The sequence below is a fragment of the Odontomachus brunneus genome, unplaced genomic scaffold, assembly GCF_010583005.1.
Source record: "Odontomachus brunneus isolate Ranch 3 - 2012 unplaced genomic scaffold, Obru_v1 Obru_scaffold_036, whole genome shotgun sequence".
NCBI classification, from domain to species: domain Eukaryota; kingdom Metazoa; phylum Arthropoda; class Insecta; order Hymenoptera; family Formicidae; genus Odontomachus; species Odontomachus brunneus.
Window position 1 is genome coordinate 133,410 of NW_022639486.1, and position 19,335 is coordinate 152,744.

General features: G+C 43.0%; 2 protein-coding genes across 4 annotated transcripts; one reads left to right on the plus strand and one right to left on the minus strand.

Moving 5' to 3' along the window:
* Positions 1-87: 87 nt before the first annotated feature.
* LOC116843796 (heparan-alpha-glucosaminide N-acetyltransferase-like) lies at positions 88-6,756 on the plus strand. The gene is made up of 11 exons (XM_032814554.1): positions 88-839; positions 1,261-1,394; positions 1,607-1,722; positions 3,216-3,381; positions 3,493-3,697; positions 4,270-4,431; positions 4,499-4,632; positions 4,720-4,889; positions 4,971-5,145; positions 5,311-5,423; positions 5,570-6,756. Exons 1-11 carry the CDS (start codon positions 717-719, stop codon positions 5,749-5,751), a joined length of 1,680 nt encoding a protein of 559 aa, XP_032670445.1. The 5' UTR covers positions 88-716; the 3' UTR covers positions 5,752-6,756.
* LOC116843793 lies at positions 6,012-19,303 on the minus strand. Of its 3 annotated transcripts, none has more exons than XM_032814546.1 (12): positions 18,903-19,303; positions 15,685-15,707; positions 15,501-15,574; positions 14,914-15,286; positions 14,281-14,822; positions 13,892-14,190; positions 13,397-13,581; positions 13,140-13,265; positions 12,989-13,048; positions 12,783-12,908; positions 7,858-10,939; positions 6,012-6,811 (listed from the first exon to the last, which is right to left on the minus strand). In XM_032814546.1, the coding sequence occupies exons 1-11, from the start codon at positions 18,923-18,925 to the stop codon at positions 8,013-8,015; spliced, it is 4,758 nt and encodes a 1,585-aa protein (XP_032670437.1). In that variant the 5' UTR covers positions 18,926-19,303; the 3' UTR covers positions 6,012-6,811; positions 7,858-8,012. The 3 variants fall into 3 exon arrangements, with proteins under 3 accessions (XP_032670437.1, XP_032670440.1, XP_032670438.1); XM_032814549.1 differs by having other exon boundaries at positions 14,281-14,792; positions 18,903-19,302; XM_032814547.1 differs by lacking the exon at positions 18,903-19,303 and adding an exon at positions 16,339-18,840.
* Positions 19,304-19,335: the final 32 nt, after the last annotated feature.

A 19,335-nucleotide genomic window follows, 5' to 3' on the forward strand; every position in this document is an offset into this window, starting at 1 on the left:
ATAACTGTAACTAACAAGTCTATTGACACATCGCCGAATTGATATTACAAAGAGACGTTTGACCTATAAAATAGAATATTTATGTTAATTTTAATGATATTGTATTTTAATAATTTTATCTCAGTTTATATATGTTGTTACGCGCGCAATGCATAAGGTATATTATAGAATAATACTATCATTGATACGCAAGATTTTGCATACTATGTGATAGATGGATTCAAATTTAACCAAGAGAGTTCAAAGATAAATCCTTTATCAAAATGTCCAAATTATACATGGACATCTTGAAACAGAACTAAAGAAAAACCACGCGTCCTTATTAATCCCCACCGTTTGCCGAAAAACGTACAGATGCAACGGTGTGACGTAGGTCTTCACTTTCACTCCGCAGCCGAGTGCGAGTATACGTTCGCACGTAATCGCATTCCGATATTCGCGATATTAAGAAAGGTCGATCCACCACTTCAGTCTATCAGCCGCGTCGCCGCTACAAGACGCATTGTAAGCCATCGCTCGTCGATTATGATTGATTATCCGCGGGAAATCTTCTGGAGGACGATAATACTTGTTTGAGAAAAGATCACCGTGTGAGAGATGCAGTATCGCGGTTTTTTGCGATTTCCATTTGCGATTGTGTAACTTGTACCAGTTTCCACGTTCTGTTTCAAGGACTCGAATATTATACGTGAAATACTTAAAAAAAAATACGAACAATGAATGGATTCAATTGCTTCGACAACAAAGTAATATTCGACGAAGCCTGTGTGAATGTGATATCGCACAATAGCAATCATGATTCCTTGTGGCTTTATTCGCTCTCTACCGACTGCTTGTCGGTAAGTACAATCGCAATACGGTGGTTGCTCTTGTGTAATTTTTAATCCCACCATGAATCCTCTCTCATTATTGCAAGCAAATATACTAGCGAGATGTACGATGATTGATTGATAACTACATATCGTTATTGTGCGACGCGTAATCGAGCTTCCGATAATTTAAATTACGAAGATAACGAAGATGCTCGTTATGCAGCAAGAAAGAAACTCTTATTAGCGAGATATGATTCGCGGAATCTTCAACAAAATGCACGTCGGAGGAAAAGTCATGGACCGTACAAATGCAATACTACCGGTTCTCAAAGAGAAGGCGATGAAATCGCCTGCGTGTTCCCCTGTTTATTATATATTTATTATATGTCTACGAATTTTCTTGTCAACAAAATTATTAAAATTTTGGTTAATCTTTATGCTTCTTTAGTGTCCATATAAGCGGCTGATAAATATTCCCACCACCACCAATATCAGCTTGAAATTCGCTACGGTTAAAGCGGTAAAGTGGAGAGTGCTGGATAACGATGGCGTCAAAGAGTATATATCTGCCAAGGACAATAGGTAAATTCACTATTTAACATGATAATTCAATACACAATTTGATGTATTTTGATTGATGTATTTTTATGTATACATCGTAAAAGATCCAATCAGAATGTGCGTTTTAAAAGAATTATATTGATTATATACTTTGAATGCTTTACGTCCGCATCTCTTGCTCTGTGCGTCCCCTTGCGCGTGTTATTTGACGTTCACAGAAATTTTCTTTTTAGCAATATTTTCTGCGAACTTTCGCCAAATATAGGACAATATGGCTTGTACGAATTGGCGATACAAAATGAGAAATGTAATTTTAGAACTTTGAGGAACTCGACGTATCCCTACACAGGTATATTTCTTGACACTTTCGAAAATCTTGCGAGCAATGATCGGCAATATCATGTACAAATCGAGATAATTAATAACGCAACGACGATAAAGTGTATCTAATGTAAGCGATTTATCATTGTTTATCCGTGGAACATGATGTACGATATGATAACGTGATTAGAAAGATGCAATGTTATCAATAAGGTCCGAAAGAAGATAATCGTAATGATCGAGAGATCGATTAAAACAAATTGCGATTTTAAATCTTTTGAGGATTAAATTCCCGTTGTGTGTTGATTCTTCAAGAAATCAAGAAAGAAATCGCATTCTCCTCGATTCTTCTATTTCCGAAGTTCGAGAGTCTCGAAAAAAAGAATCAGTCACGAAAATAAATGCTGTATCTATATCTCTTACAAGTAAACCTACCCAAAAGGTACACTCCAATTTCTTTTTAATTTACCACAAATGTAGAAGTACAAGAAATATTTAGGTCATATTTTTTTACACGAGAAAAAAATTCACTAAATTTCAAAAAACGTTTGTTTTACTGTGTATATAATACTGTGAAGATATTTGTTTAAATTAAGTAATTATTTTCTAGAATTAAAAAAACAAATTTATATTTAAAACTTATTTATTTAATTTTAGAAAATAATTACTTTATTTAGACAAATATCTTCACAGTACTGTCCAAACATTTTTTGAAATTTAGTAAATTTTTTTCTCAGTATACTTTGGCCCATTTTGAATTTCACGAGCAGTTTATAGCTTTTTAATGTTCTCACTCCTATCATCAATAAGTACAACAAAAATGCATAAGAAATAAAATTGAATACAAGATAGAGTTAAATAATTTTAATAAAATCCGAATAGCTGAGACACGAACTATCCTAAATTTCTTTAGGCGAGATTTTAACCGAAATATTTTAAATCTGTGCTAAATTAATAAAAAATAGTTCGAATCTCGGGCAAACCGAAATCCGACAATTTTAATTGAAATTTTAACAAAATTGGCATACTGAGATACGAACTATTCTAAATTTCTTTAGCTGAAATTCTAACCGAAATATTTCAAATCTATACTAAATTAATTAGAAATGGTCCGAATCTCAGCTAAACCGAAAAATTTATTTGTATAAGTAATTTTTTCTTAACTTTTTACATGTTTTGTTTAAACTTTTTATTATTTATACAAATAATTTTACACATTTGACTTCATATTTATAATCAGCAAACTAAAAACGCCTATATCTTATATTCAATTATTTCTTAATGCATTTTTGTTATACTTGTTGATGATAGGAGTGAAAACATTAAAAAGCTATAAACTATCCGTGAAACAAAGTAGGCTAAAATGAAAAAATATGACCTAAATATTTTTTGTATTTTTACATTTGTGCCAAATTAGAAAGAAATCGGAGTATATCTTTTGGATAGGTTTACTTGTTAAAGAAGCTCAAAATAAGTTGAGACACATTATTTTAATTAATGATACAAGCCAATCATTTACAGAACTTTTTGTCATTTTGGGAGTAATCGTGTTGATCTTACTCGGTATATCCGCCGGGAGATCTTTATGGTACATGTACAAAAATCGATATGGAAAAAACGGAGAGGAAGGAGCAACTAGCAAGGAACCGACGAAACGTCGCGTGAAAGCTATCGACGCTTTCAGGGGGTACGCGTAATAGCAAATAAAAAATAAATTAAATCATGCTAATGCGAGATCTATATAAAAAAAACTGATGTGTTAAAGGTAAATTTTCTTTTTTTGTTTCGTACGACACAGAGCCAGCACTCTCTTTATGATTTTCGTCAACGATGGCTCGGGCAGTTACTCTGTGTTAGGCCATACAACTTGGAATGGCATGTTGCTTGGTGATCTTGTATTCCCCTGTTTCATGTGGATCATGGGGGTTTGCGTTCCCATAGCTTTGTCGGCGCAGTTGAAGCGCGGAGTTTCGAAGCTCAATATCGGTCTCACTGTGTTAAAGGTACATACATGCAAACTAAAAGTATCAATTCTCGAACCTATCTAATCTTGAACACTCTTATTGTGTTGATGTCTTTAAATAGAGAGAATTTAAAAATATTTAAACTTTCCACATATATAAATATATATTCGATTAATTACGACTATTAATCGTACATTAATGAAAGATCATCTACGAACATTCTGATCTCGTCCTGTGACAATTCTTGATTTTTAATTTAAAAATATTTAAACTTTCAACATATATAAATATATATCCGATTAATTACGACTATTAATTGTACATTAACGAAAGATCATCTACGAACACTCTGATCTCGTCTTGTGACAATTCTTGATTCTTAATTTTAATAGCACAGATTATCCCATACAGAACAAATATCCAAAATACATTTCATGGATATCCTATAGATATCGCAATATCTATAGGATATCCATGAGATATATTTTGGATATTTGTTCTGTACGGGACGATTAACGCTTAACTTTTTAAAATCAAGAAATATCATTCAAAGAGCTTCTATGATATCACGATACACTCGAAAGATACTATAGTAGATAACTTTTTCACAGAGGAGCTTTTTTCTATTTCTGATCGGCGTCTCGTTGAACACATTGGGTACAAACGCGCAAGTGGAAAAAATACGTGTGTTCGGAATTCTTCAACGACTTGGAATTACTTATTTGGTTGTCAGCCTAATGTACCTTGGCTACACGCCCTCACTTCAGGGCCAGGTACGAGAAGGTTAAACACGTTTGTCGTGTGTGGACGTCACTTACAAAATTCATTTGTAATTTGTAGAATTCACCGCGGAATTCAGTAACGCGCGTTTTAAGGGACATACAGGTCCTCATACCGCACTGGTCCTTAATGCTAATCTTCGTGATAGTGCATTGCGGTCTGACGTTTGGTCTCGCCGTTCCCGGTTGCCCCACGTACGTAGCTCGATCTCGATCAGTACGATTTCGACTGTTTACTAACAAAGCCATCCGCCGTTAATAAATAATAACAAATGAGTTTAGTGGCTATCTCGGTCCGGGCGGCATACACGAGGACGGTAATTATTTTAACTGTACCGGAGGCGCGGCTGGATACATCGACCGTATTATATTGACCTCGGAGCACATTTACACGAGACCGACCATTGCTTCGGTTTATGGATCCGGTCCTTTCGACCCTGAGGGAATTTTAGGTAATCGCTGCTTCCACACACACCATAATTACGTAGCTATTTCACATTTGTGACAAATATCACGCATTTTTTTCGTTTCAGGATGCCTCACGGCGATATTTCAGGTGTTTCTCGGCGTACACGCCGGTGTAATCCTTATAATATATAAGGATTGGAAAGGACGTGTCATTCGATGGCTTCTCTGGGCTGTATTGTATGGTGTTTTGGGATGCGCCCTTCACTTCAGCAACGTTATACCCGTCAACAAGAACTTGTGGTAAGGTATCAACGAGTTTTATCAACCACCTCAGTATCGTCTCTTTATCGTAACGATTTTACTTCAACTCGGCGATTAACAAGTTTATGGAGAAATGGTCAGGATTAAAAATTGAGTTTCGATGTTTGTTCGTGAATATTTAAGTGTAAATGAATGAACATACAGGTCTCTCTCCTTCGTGTTCGTTTCAACCGCTTTCGCCTTGGCTTTCCTTTCCGGATGTTACTTGCTGATCGATGTTGTCCGAGTTTGGCGGGGCGGTCCTTTCAGAATAGCCGGTAAGTGATACTTTGTCTGGAGAATTTGTCAATAAGCGGATGTCGATTCGTTGAACTTGTGTTAAACGCGACGAAACGTTCGAGTGAAAATACGTCGGAAACAGCTACTAATTTATTCTATCATATTGCGCAAATAATGAATATAGGTATGAACGCGTTGGTGTTATACGTGGGCCACATGATGTGTTACCAAATCTTTCCGTTCCACTGGCGGATCGGCGCGATGGACAGCCGTGCTTTGAATTTCATCGAGTCGATTTGGGTTGTGGCACTCTGGGCGATCATTGCATACGTTATGCATCACAAACGCACGTACATCACGCTTTGAGCTACGTCTATTTATGAAATATCTTGCATTTGTATCGCATTTACTGTGTCTTCAACCTAAGAATAGGTAACCAACTATACAGATACATTATGTAATCCGTACATCACGCGACATATTGAGATGGCAGAAACTTGCTCGCAAGTAAAATGTAACTTTAATTGCATGTATGTACGTCACGAATTTTGTACACTATTTCCAAGCAGGAGCAGCGACATTGCACTTTCGGTAATGAACAATTAAATAATATGCCGAGGCACAGGTTTCAACTTTACAAATAATTTATTGTACAACTTTATGGATATATATGCGTGTGTATAAGTAGTACATTGACAAATTCAGGTAATAAGGATTACCTTCAATTTACGTGTAGATATATTCTCGAGTAATGATTAATATTCTTAAAGAGAACGTTATAATTTTCATGACGAACCATCGATCTTAAATAAAACAAACCACATGTTTCTGCTCAAAATATTGCGACACTTCGACGATACGGCCAACCTCCTACACAAGAGACGATTCGATCCTCAGATTCTATCAGACGTCACGGGTAAAGAGATGCTTTCTCGAGGAATCTTTCGAGAAGTCCCGTGAAGCAACTGCAACGTCTTTATTATGAAATTTCAGATTCATGTTTAAGTGAATTACTTCGACCAAATGCACATACGTTCAAAGCGTTTCTAACAATTATTAAAAAAAAGCATAATTAGCAAAATGTTCTCGTATTATACCGAGAAAATAACGAGTCAGTTTCTCAACGAAACAAGTCTCTAATGCAAGTAGACAGTTCGAGACAAGTTTGGAAATTGTCTTTGACGGCAGTGTGAAACGTTTCATGAGTTTATATCGTCAACAATTCGCAATCCTCTCTGAAGGAATCTTCGGTTCAGTTTTTTCTTTCTTTTTTTTTTCATTTCGTTGGAGGATCGGCTAGGCGCAACATGGATGAGCGTTGGTGAATTATCGCGTAAACAAAAAATAGAAAAAAGCACACTAACAATTTGACTTTCCCTAAGGAGGATCCCGTCCGACCTCCCTCAATAATCGGTTGCGTCGGGATCTGAAAAAACGAAGAATTCGGCTCTTTAGGAACGATCATTCGCTGTGACAAGCGCGCATGTGAGAATACAGAGTTAAAAAAGATATACCATAAATCGTGTACTGTGTTCTCATGGACAATATCATGTACGAGACAAGTGTTGGTCGAAAGTGCGGACATCGTTCGATTTGTATGTATATTGTACACATGTGAATGTTTCTAATGATACGATCGATCTTCGTTGCTACTCTACGTTACGTCGTTCCCGTGCATCCGCGGTTTGATTAGCGAGTGAAACCCCGAAAAGAGAACACCACGTGTCGTATGTGCGCGTCTCGTTTTAACTACCGTGAGTACACCCCATCCTCCTTCCTCCTCAACCGAGCGACGGTCTCGTCACGCCGCGTTCTCTCGTCATCCAAATAATTATATGAACACGAATTCACTTGTGTTCCTTAATCAGTATTAGTCACAACATGCACAAAACAACCAAGCATCGATATGTAACAATCAAGACCATCGCGAGATGCGACTGCGAGACAAGAGGGAAAGAAGAGAGAAAGAAAGAACAGAACGCGGAAGAAAAGAGAAAAAAGAGAGTGAAGAAGAGAAGAGAAAGACAAAAAAGATGCGAAAAGGCAAAAAGGAATTATTTTACGATCGAGCTAGCAGTGTTCGATAGGTTGCAAAACGATTGGGAACTCACCAAACTGTCAAAACTGAGAATCGTTACTGACAGACTCATTGTAATAATATAATTATTAATATGTAATTAAGAACATTAAATAATAATGAAAAATAATAACACTAATAATAATTAATAATATAATTATTGAGCAAGCCCGTAAATAATGACAGTTCTCAATTTTGACAGTTTGGGGAGCTCCCAACTTCATCATGCCTAAACCATTTTGCAATTCATTGTATGCACAAAGAAAGAGAAAAAGAGAGAGAAAGAAAGATCAACAGGCATTCGAGAAAGAAGTGAAGAAAAGGAAAGAGTGGGAAAGAACGTGGAGAAGAAATCAAGAACGATACACGAAGATATATATGGAAGCGATATGTACCGATAGAAAAAAAATCACGTAGCCCGGTAGCACCTCGGGCTCTCGCACTCAGCCCGCTGTCTTGCGAATCGAGAGAAAAGATACGTCCGTGGATCGTGGGGAGCGGTCTCGTCGCTCACGGCCAAACGCACGGGGTCTCATTCTGCCCTGGCATGTCAGCAATAGTTGGCGTTAGCACTCGCGCAGGATGTCGACGGGATAGGAAGGACCGTCGGCGGCGGATCGTTAATCTTGCCGGGCCTCTGTGGCGCGGTCTGAGGAGTGCGTGCCTCCTTCAAGGCGCGCGGCACGCTCTTGGTGCTCTTAATCCTTGGGCAGAGCACGTTCACCTTGTAGGCCCAAGAGGGCATCTTGCTATCGAGAATCTTGTAAGCGAGCGAAGGCACGACGTCGTTGTGCAAGTTGGCCGGCCTCGGGTTCTTCCAGGTGCGGAAGTACGGGTCGTCCTTGTGAAGTGGAGGAATCACCTGTTCCGACTGACTCGGCGCATGGTCCGTGTTCCTGACCGGGTTCTGCGAGCCATTCGTCAAGCTCGCGTCATGGAATCGCCGCCAGGACTGCTCGTGAATGGGCGAGTACTCGGGCGAAGTCAGGCCACTGGAGTAATTGGAGCAATAGCTGTCGTCGTAGTTGAAGACAGTGTTCGTGTTGAGAGGCAGGCTGAGATACTCTTTCCTGGAAGAGGCGTTCATCTTGTAGTCGGAGGGGGATTCTTGAATAGAGTCGTCGTTCAGCAGCCGGAAGAGCCGCGAATGCGTCTGCGTGCGTTGGTATTTCTTCGAGTTTTTGGAGGACGTGCACTCAGAGTCTGTGTCGACTTCGGATATCATGCGACTTAGGTCGGAGGTCACGCCGCTGTCCTCGTCTTCGTCGGTGTCCTCGCGAGAATCTTGCACGCTTAGCAGGCGCTTCGTCTCGCTCGTTGTTTGGTTAACCTCGGGATTGATGTATGAGTCCTCCTCCTTATCACGCGTTATCCTGCTGTTATTTTCGTCCATTTCGCTGTTGCAGGAAGTGTCGATTACTCGGACTTGGGGTGTTTCAAGGTCGTCCTGCGTCAAGGAAGATTCAGACTCGGCGAGGACCCTCGGCTCGAGATCGTCGCGGACGGAATCAATCACGTCAACGTGGTTTTTGTCTTTTAACAAGACGTCTCGCGCAGGAGTCGTCGACTCGACGATGTGATCGTCGTCGTCGCTCGACGTTGATCCTGCGGAGCTCATCTTGTCAAGTTCCGTCGTCGTAGCCGTAGATTCTGTCTCCGCGTGTTCCTCGCGGCTGCTTTCATAAGTCCTCGATCGGTCCTTCCTCAAAGTGAAGTTTACTTGCGGTATGGTGACTTCGATTCTCGAGTCTTCTGCGTCTCCTTTCATCGCGTTACGTGTGTCGTCCGTGCTCGCGTGTCTTTTAATCGTGAAATCCACGCTGGTATCATTGCCGACGTGAAAATTGACGCTGACATCCTCGTCGTCGTCGTCGTCGTCGTCGTTCACTTCGTAGTTCTCCACTGACTGTCCGCTTTTCAAATCGCGAGGCTTCTCCGCCCTGATCTTGCTGTCGCCGACGATCACGGTGGTGATGTCCTCGTTGTTCTCAGACACGAAGAACTTGAACCTGAGAGGCAAGCTCACGCTGACCATCGTGGGCTCAGAGTCGTCTGGAGGATCGTCGGTCGCCTCGAAGGCAGCTTCTTTCTCTTGTCCGTTGACATCTTGTCCGTTGTCTCTATCTTCGTAACAAGGACTTTCGGAATCTTGCCGATCTGTGTCGTTATTGATAACATTTAATAGACGAGGAACGATTGTCGCCTGCTTCACATCTGACTCGTGATCGTTGGGATTCGTCTTGTCCGATTCAAGGAAATCTTCGCTACGTCCTCGACCATTTAGGTGATCCTCGTTGTATCTTGCCGTCGCGATACTATTTTGCTCAGATGTTTTCTGAGAACCGAAATCATCTGAGTACTGAGGACGATCCTTCCTGAAACGGGATTTGTCTGCACTTTCCGAATCGTCCACGGAGGAATCGCGATTTTCCGCGCTGGTCGTACATTCCGAGCGAGCAGCCGCGAGGTCCGCGCGATTATCCTCGGAAAATCCTGCGGACCCGCGCGACTCTTTATCTGGCTTCTCGTGCGGATTTAGACCCGTCGAGTACGCCATATAGGAGTCCGAGTCGCTGTCGGACGAGGAGTTGTTAGAGGACGTGGTGTCGTCTCTGCGGCTGGAGCTCTTCCGCCGCGAGTCCGAGAGCTGTTCGTTGTCGGAAGTGGAATCGTCACTGGAGGAATCGTCGTCGTCGCTGGAATCGCTGGAATCGCTCGTGTCCACATACGTGTAATTCGGCACGTTGATGTGCAGACCAAAGGTCTTTTCCAGCTCAGCATTATCTGAGGACGCAGAAGCCGCGGTGTTCTCGTGGCTGTCCGGCAGACCGCCTTCCTCGTCGATTATATTCATCGCCGTGACAATGCCATTCCTGTCGACGTCGCCGTTCTCGCCGACTCCTCCTCGCTGATGGCACTTGGGGCCATGTGTGCCGCTCGATTGTGCGTCCAAGTGATTAATTTCCTCGGGCAAAACGGTACCATTCGACTCGTCGTCAGGCAGGTCGCTTCTCATGAGGCGTCTGTCTTTCTGCGCGAAGGACGAGTCGGTCGCAGACAGTCGATCATGATCATCGTAAGCGTTCGCATCCATGTGTGATTGCTGATGGTGACCGTTGCGGTCCGGTTCCGAGTAAACTGGCTTGTTCTGGCCGGTCGACGAGAGGCTTTCTCGGCGCGTCACTTTGACCCGTGCAAGATCCGCGAGGTTTTGATCGTAAAGCGGATAAAAGGGTTCGTAGCCGACGTACACGTTTCCGTCCGGACACGCGTAAGGAGGGAAGGAATGTTTATTCGCTTCGTCGTCGGCGGGTTCGCTGAACGGCACGTTATACTGCACCGCGGGATAATAGCCCCACCAACCCTCGGGATACCAGAAGGGAACGGGTGGAGGAGGGAGAAATACACCCTGCTGATTGCCCGGCAAGTTATTCTCTGTTCGGCGGGTGTAATCCGCTTGACGATTTTCTTGCGTGGCTACAACAAACAGCACAATGCATTCAGAAGAAAGTTAAATCCTTCACACACCGAACATGATGCGACAGCCGTGTGCGCGCTCTCCGTCCTTTAACTCGTTTTCACCCCCGCGCCTGCGAGAGAGATTATCCTTTTCTTTTTTTTTCGCCCCCATAAATCGCGCGTCCTGCGTGTGCGTTGCGTGTGTGTTTGAACCCCCGCGGAGCGATTTCTATTCCACGTTGCGAATGGAAAATCTCGCCTACATCGATAATAATCGCGAGCAGCTCCGCGAGGCTTTCATCCGCCATTGGGGCGACGCTATTGGATCTCCGAAGCTGCACGCTCTCTCCTTTCATGTTACAACATGTACATAATGTACATAGTCGATTTTTCTTTCCTTTTTCTTTCCTTAAGTCGGTAGAATATGTTGGCATAATGATACGAAATAAGCGAAATTATCGGTCAGCTAAGGGAATGAGAGAAACAACTGATCCTGTGTTCAAAGGAAAATCACGGTCGGGAAAGCAGCGAATGTCCAAAATCGAAATCTCGTGGCGAGCAATTCCGAGCTCTTCTGATCGCGTTCCAAATAAGACGGAAGAGAATTGGCACAGTCGAAAATTGTCACGTCAACGTGATGTCAACGTGTACTCTAAATATAGAGATGGGCGATGAACTGATGAACCGACGTTCGATTTTTACTTTTCCAATATTTTTGTTAAAGATGATCTGTCTGTTAAATATGATAGGTCGAATATATAATAATAATAGTTAAGAATCTTGATAAGTCGAAGATCTAATTTAATTATCTCTTGATTACTAAAGCATATGGTTTCTGTTTGTTTCTGTAGTATTTCGTAAATACTTGATTCGAATTAACCAGAAGTCTGTACTACAAAGGTTTTCTTTGGTATCGCCCATCCCTATCATAATACTAACGCGTCGAAAGAAATACATGCTTAATAGATGTACAGAAGAATACATTCTGACGTGTATGCAACTCTCGTTTTCGTACGATTCTTAATATAATCAGAGTCAAGATACCCATAACTAAGTACATGCAAGTAACCACTTTGCATTATTGAGTGAATACCAGCGGTAATAAACACGAAATCATTAATATGTCATGCAACATTCCCGTTAATTTCTGTAAATCACCTGCGCTGTGACAATAGCTATGCATGTATGTGTACCTATGCATCAGAATTCTAATGCATTACCAACGGAAAAGAAAGAACACGGCGAGATCAAATTGTGATTTCAAAGAAGAGAAATGTAAAATGAACTCATTGCTGAACGTGATGTCTTATATCTTCGGGGTTTATTTCTTTCCTCTTTCTTTCTTTCTCTCTTCGACCGTAGAAAACGTTAATTAGAAATGTTCGCCAAAGGACCGATATATTTAGTCGAACTCGTTTCGACCGATATGTAATGAGGTAGCAAGTGAAGAAAATTTCGTTATTCCTGTGAACACAGGATTCGGGAATGTTCCAGCGATGCCACTTATGTTACTTCAATAAAATATTCATTAGAATATAAAGCGCTTATTATTATTACGGAACATTAATATACAGAGGTGAATAAGCTTTCACGATTAATTTATGAACGAAGAATGTGTGGGTCATATCAAAATAAAGTAAATTATTAATGCCTACACGTACACAGAAATAAAAATGTCACGAGATAGTAACGGAAAATTGTTCCCTCCGGCGATTGAGAATCGACGGGCTTCTTTTATACCGAAAAAAATGATAAAAAATAAACGCAAGAGAGACCCTCTGGAGACATTCGTGGCGCTCTCAAAGTTACCCGATCGCCGAGATTCTGTTAAAATTTCTTCTTCTTCATTTTCCATACTCACCGATACTTTCTGGTGCTGTCATCGCCTGTAATATCCTGAAGGACCGTGAAGGAATAGCACTACCCATATACTTCTTCGGTTCTGGGACTTGTTGCTCGCTCGGCGGCAAGTTCGCCTGCGTTTCTTCTGCGTGGCAAGCAACGCGTCATTAAGACTTTCCTTACAACTGCTCTCGAACATTTTTTGAAAGGTTCAAACTTACTTACCGAACGATTTTGAATTTCTGTTTTGCTTCTTATTCGCAACGTTCTGTGGATTACGTGGCGCTGAAACAAACAAAAGAAGAGTGTCTGTTGTTGAGCACGCTTTTTTGTACTTCTTTTCTCTGATTCATTTCTCAGGTAAACTTTGCTTTACCTGCGCAAGTAACTGAAGCGTCAGTCGAGTCAGTCATATTTTGTAAAAAGCGAAAAGCTCGTGAGGGTATCGCCGCACCGCGATATCTCGGATCTTCCTCTTGATGAAGATAAGTCTCATGGTCGACTGTTGAGAAATAATATATTATTCAGTGAGAAACTATCTAATTAGATAGTAATATATTGCTAATTATCTGCATGTGAGGTTTATTTTACTTTTTGGACGCTACACCAACAACCAAGAAAAAAATGATAAACCTTGTTCTTTAAACTTATTCATGAGCACCCTCTCGTCTTCGCTCAGCTCCATTCTGCGAATTTGATCTGCGCCCACGTCGTTGGATGTATCCGTGTCCGTAATTTTTTGAAGAACACGGAATGATCGCGATTGGACTGGGCCGGTTTCGTGCTGCTGAGCAGGGACTGGAGTTCTCTGTTGCACACTGTCGAATATATAAGCAGTACAGTTGATAAAATAAAAAAAAATGATCAAATAAATTAGGCAAGTGGTCATTCGCCAATCATCTTTAATTAATAATTCAAAATTTTACGTGGTTGTTTGCAAAGTAGTTGAGAGGAATTTTGTGTTTGACTTTTAAATCTACATATACACGAGATATGAGACACTTAACGCCAGAAACACCTTGTACAATAGATAATTAAATAATAAAATAATTCGGGTCATCGTCTAGTTGCTTTGCCTCGCAAGTTCTGTATCTTCAAAGTCTCAGCCGATTAACGAATTAAACTTACACCTTAGGACCTCTTCCAGTCGCGTTACTTCCGCCGACATTCGACTGCGGTGTCTTCTTGTCGTTACCCTCCACCACAATGGGAATTATGTAGGTGCCAACCGTCTGCTCGGGTCGGGACACGACCATGACGTGAGTCTGCGGCTGCTCCTGATCCTGTGGCTGGCTTTGCATCTGACTTTCCGGACTCTGCCCGGACGCTTGACCCCATCGTTGTTGATGATGCAGGGTCGGAGGTTGTTTGAACTGATGATGGCCAGGCTCGCGCTTCGCATCGAACACTGATGGTCTGTCTTCGATCTGCGAAACGTAGAAATGATTCGGGATAAATAAATCGACGATGACGGAAGTCTGTGAGACTGAGAAGCGCGCGAGGAGTTCATGACTCACCCGAATAGGTATGATACGCTCATGCGTCTGCGGATTAGTTCGCTGAGACACCGCGGGATCAGTGTTCTGCTTTTGCTGCCACGTCGGTTGAGTCTGTTGGGGCGATTGTTGGGACTGCTGTGGTTTCTGTTGCGGAGTCTGATATTGCGGCGGAGGTTGGTATTGCGCGCTCTGCTGCTCCTGCTCCTTTGGCCTTACCTGCGCACGCTGCGGAGGCGATTCTCGCAACGGCGGCTGCACCTGGATGTAAACCGGAGACGTCGGGGACGGCGGGCACTCCAACGGACTGGCAACCGCTTTGTTGACGCTCGTGCGTTTCGCCCACTCGGGCAATTCCTCCTGAGGCTTGTTCTTATTTTGGAGCCAAGGCGTCGGAGCCTTGGCCAGAGTGACCTGCGTCGGTGTGTTCGGACTCTCAGGGGTGCTCGACTGACTCGACGTTACCGCGATCGGCACAATCTTCGTATCGATCTTCGTGATGTTCTTCGGCGCTTCAGCTGGCTTATCCGCAACTATCGGAGAAGAACAGTCGACCTGGTGAGCTGGAAAACGCTTCTCGTGTTTTCTCGGGATTACTCAGTCGCGACGAAATTAGATTGTGTGAAATGTAAGAGGCGTGAAAACGATTGTTACCATTCAACGGCATCCTATTGACCGCGGCTGGCTGAGACACCCTGTTGACCTGGGGCTGTGGTGGAACGTTGGTGGGAAAAACGGGTATCGCTACCTGCGGCTGTACGTAGAGATTCGGCGTGGTAGGAGTTGCAGGCGACGGCTTTGACTCGAGGGCGGATTTCGGCGGCCCCTCGATGCCCTCGTCATTGGCATTTTTAGCCACTCTTCTCGCCATTCGCGGGCTACGGATTTGCGAGAGATCCAACTTGCCGCCCATACCCGGCGTGTAGGTAAAAGGTTTCTTATCCTTCGTCAGCATCGCATTCTGGATGGCTGCCGGCGGCTCGTAGGCATCGTTATTACCCATCTGTGGCCTCTTCGTCGCTGCGCTCTAAATGTCGCGAGCAAAATAAAAGAAGAGTATAGTTTCGTCGGTGAATTATTGCTGTGTTGTCGCTACGACAAATCGCGCTGTATCGGCAAGGACGACAATCTAAATTTAAACGCCGACTTTTCTCTCGTAAACTTCGATCAGGTTTTGAAAATTATCATTCTATTAGTCTCTGAACAATAATTCTCCATTTCAGCAGTTGATTTCACCTCACCTCGGCAGTGTTAATCCTCATAGTTGGCAGTTGACCAGACGTCGGAGGTGGAGGAGGCGGTGGTGGAGGCGGTCCTGAAATCATGCACAAATTATAGACGATACTGAGACGTGAACATTAAACTTGCAATTGTGACTCAATGTAACTTTAACACCAATTTGTAGGATGCAATATGTTTACGTACCTGCAACCATGACATCTGGATTCCTGAAATCAAATTAAATTATTTATTAAATATCTATCTAGTCGAGTTGTATGTTATTCGTTTCTTAATTAAACATATAAAGGATGTCTCATCAATTTTACTAAAGCTATAGTTTTCTTGTGTCAGGTAATAGAAATTTAACTTTGACATCATTAGGAAGTGCGGCTTATTATCACAAAATCCGCTTATTAAATAATATATTCGGATAGAATAAAATCTTGATTTTACGGGATATGTCAGGAAAGTACATGTGGAAGGCAAACACGAATTCTACTTCTTCGTTTGCATGAGACGTTGCTATCTTATCTGCGGAATGGAATTACTTTGAGGATGAGTCATCTTGCACGTATTCGTACTTGCACACGTACGTTATATTTGCATAGCACATACACATACACACACACACATATATATGTATATATATATATATATATATATATATAAAGTATCTTAATGTAATAATAATGTTATATTTAAAAAAAATATATCTTTTTGGATAATTAAGATAATTAAATGTATATTTCTTTTTAATAACATATTAACGTTTGTATAAGCACGCGAGTGGAATAAATGCGATTAACAACACGATTATGATTTCGATCAAAATACTTTTTGAAAACTTACAAGACCTACATTTGATTTTACGAAGCGCACAGGTCGACTACTCATAGGGCAATGATAAGATTTATTTTTTCTCCAATAACACATGTTAAACTGTGTCGATGACGTAACTAAATCGGGAGCGTGAGAGATATCTGATTTATCGGTGATACTTTACTCGTCGGCTGTTTGTGTGCGTGCGGTGTATGTGCCGGATACGTATAATCGGGCGAAGGTTGATTAGGACGTTTCGCAATACGCCAGGCATTTCCTTAAAAGGACCAGGCAACGTTTACCGCTGGGATCACCAATGTGTGATCGGAAAATATCCCGTTTAAATGTAGGTTGCCGTTCACCGTCGAGAGATTCGAGGTGCCGGATAAAACGCAAAGAGGATTTTCAACTTGCCAGTGCGTGATGTTGCGAGTTAAACGAACAGTCCCGAGGAACTTTCCGTTAGTCGCTTGTGTTTATTCAAACTTGAAATTACATGTAGTTTTCGATCTATTTTCGATCTCCGCGAACTCAGCTCAAGGTGATTGACCCTCGCAAAGAGAGCAAGCGTCGTGAGATGCTAATTGTCAAGGACTCAGACGACATTTATTTACACGATACACATTGCGCTAACAATATACCAATTTTCATTGTCAACAAACTGACAGAGAGTTCAAACTGAATTCAAAAAGAGGATTTTATTCAAACTCAGTCATATAAAATGCCGATCTTTGAGAATAACGCAAATTCTGCATGCTAACATTCACTAAATCATAAAAGTAAACAGGCAATTAATGCATGAATGTGGGACGCAATGATCTCATTGACATCTTGGAATAATAGATGTATGAGTAAGCGATTCATTCGAGGATCTGACGATCTTCTGGCAACGAGTACGGAAACCTAAAATTATAATAAAAGATCTTCAAGACAGAGAGAGAGAGAGAAAAGAGAGAGAAAGAGAGAGGAGTCCCTCTTTCCTCTTTCCCGGCATCGCAGTGGAGCAATGGCGTTTTTATCTTGGCACGACTGTTACGGCACGTGGTGCTCGATTTCGGCAGATTCACAGGTGCTCTGCTGAAAAAGACGACGCGTTCTCGTGGAAGAGTTGCCAGCTTCTTCCACGTTATTTTCGCAAAGGCGAGCCATGCTTTATCGGCCCGCCGCTGACTAATAATCGGCTATGAATAAGCGGCCGTTTCCAGTCTTTTATTTTAGAAACAAGACCCGCGAGACCTCGGTGGTCCGCCGCTTCGGATGGATTTTTCAAGGTTCCCTCGAATTGATTCTCTAAGATTTCCAAGCGATGGTCCCCGCGAGAAGCCCAATTATGACGAGGAGGGTACTTTTGATTCCTTTCGCAATTCGCGTAGCGCAACTCTAATCGCGGACTTCGCGAATCCTCATGAGCGCGATTTCCTCAGGAAAATCTCGATCATCGTGAATCGAATCGGTCACGCCGATGGCGGCCACGCCGCGATCCTCGGAACCCAGCCAACGGACCGCAACGTAGAAGTGTATTTAGGTAGATACGTGGAGCGAGAGTAATTTTAGCGCGGGCTGACCTGCGCGTTGGAGCCTCGTGTAAAATGCTTCCAATTATTTTATTTTTAGGATTTCCAACGCCGCGGTAAATGCGCGATAAGTGAACAACTTAGATCACCTCACGGTCCGCAGAGTATCGAGAGACTACTGTCGTGAACACGGAGAGAACTCTCGAAATAATTCTCCGTGAAAAAAGAGAGAGACAGACAGGCAGACAGACGAACACACGTACATACAGAGAGGAGAGAGGAGAAAGAGAAAGAGAGAAAAAAAGAGGGATTCCAAGATTTTTAATGTGATGCGCTGGGGTTGAAATATTATTATTAGTAATGTAAGAGGGAGAGCGATATTGCGCCTACAGGATCACAAAATTGTTCTTCTATACAAGAGAAGGAGATTCCATCGCTGGACTGTGAGAGCGCACACGCGAGCGTGCGCGCGCGCTTGCTCCTCGAATAATCATCGCAAAAATGCGCCGAACCCGCAAAAAGGAGCGCGATCGAAATTGAGTCTTTTCATCGAGCGAGCACGGTCCGCTTCTCCACGGTGGAATATGTGTCGAGGAGCCTTCCTTGAAGTGACGGCAAGGCCGCGATTCGGTCGTTCGGACCGCCGCACGATGCTCGAAAAACGAGTTCCACCTCTGCCGCGCGAGATCCGTCCGCTCGTCGGTAAAATTTGCGAACGCATCGTACATGAATAATCGCAACTTTTACAACGTGACTTAGTCCACTTATTCCGCGCCACGCTGCCGATCGTGATCCCGACGCGCGTCCACGTCGAATCGCGAATAACGCGATTCAGCACTCGTTTCGCATCCGACACTGGATCGAATCTACCTGCGAATGTCTCGGATGTGCGAGAAGAACGCTCGTTTATTGAAAGATCGATCCGATGCATCTCGATGCATTTGCCGCGTGTTCTCGCGCGCTTCCGCTGCATGTTGAATGGCATCGCGAAGGGTGCGAGAGGTCAGAGGTCGCGCGCTTCTTCGTTCCGGAAAAGCGCGAGTGGATTTGCGACACGCTAGAAGAAACTAGCGAACTGATGGATCTTACCCGATGAACGTCGAGGAGCTCATGTCCAGAATTTCGTGATTCGTTGAGAGTGTCTCCAAGTCCACGCGTCCAAGCCTACGCCGTCAGCCCGCCACAGCCAGGTAGAAAACCGGTTCTCCGCAAGGCGAGCGCCGTTCCTCGGCTCCCGAAAGTCCCAAGTTGGAGGCGGATATTAAAAGAAGAGACGAGCAGCACCGATGCCGACACTAGCGCGTGCCCGCCGCTACTACGGGCCGTCGCCGTTCGATTCGCTCGCCGTTCGGACCTCGTGACTCCGCAGACTAGCACACCACCGTGGCAGCTGCGTGGCTCCGCTGGTCTCTTACATCCTTACCGATTTGTTCGCCACGACGAGAGACGCGCCGGTCGCTGGTCACCGCGTCGCTGGCCGCCGGCCGTCGTCGTCGTCGTCGTCGTCGTCGTTCGCCGTACG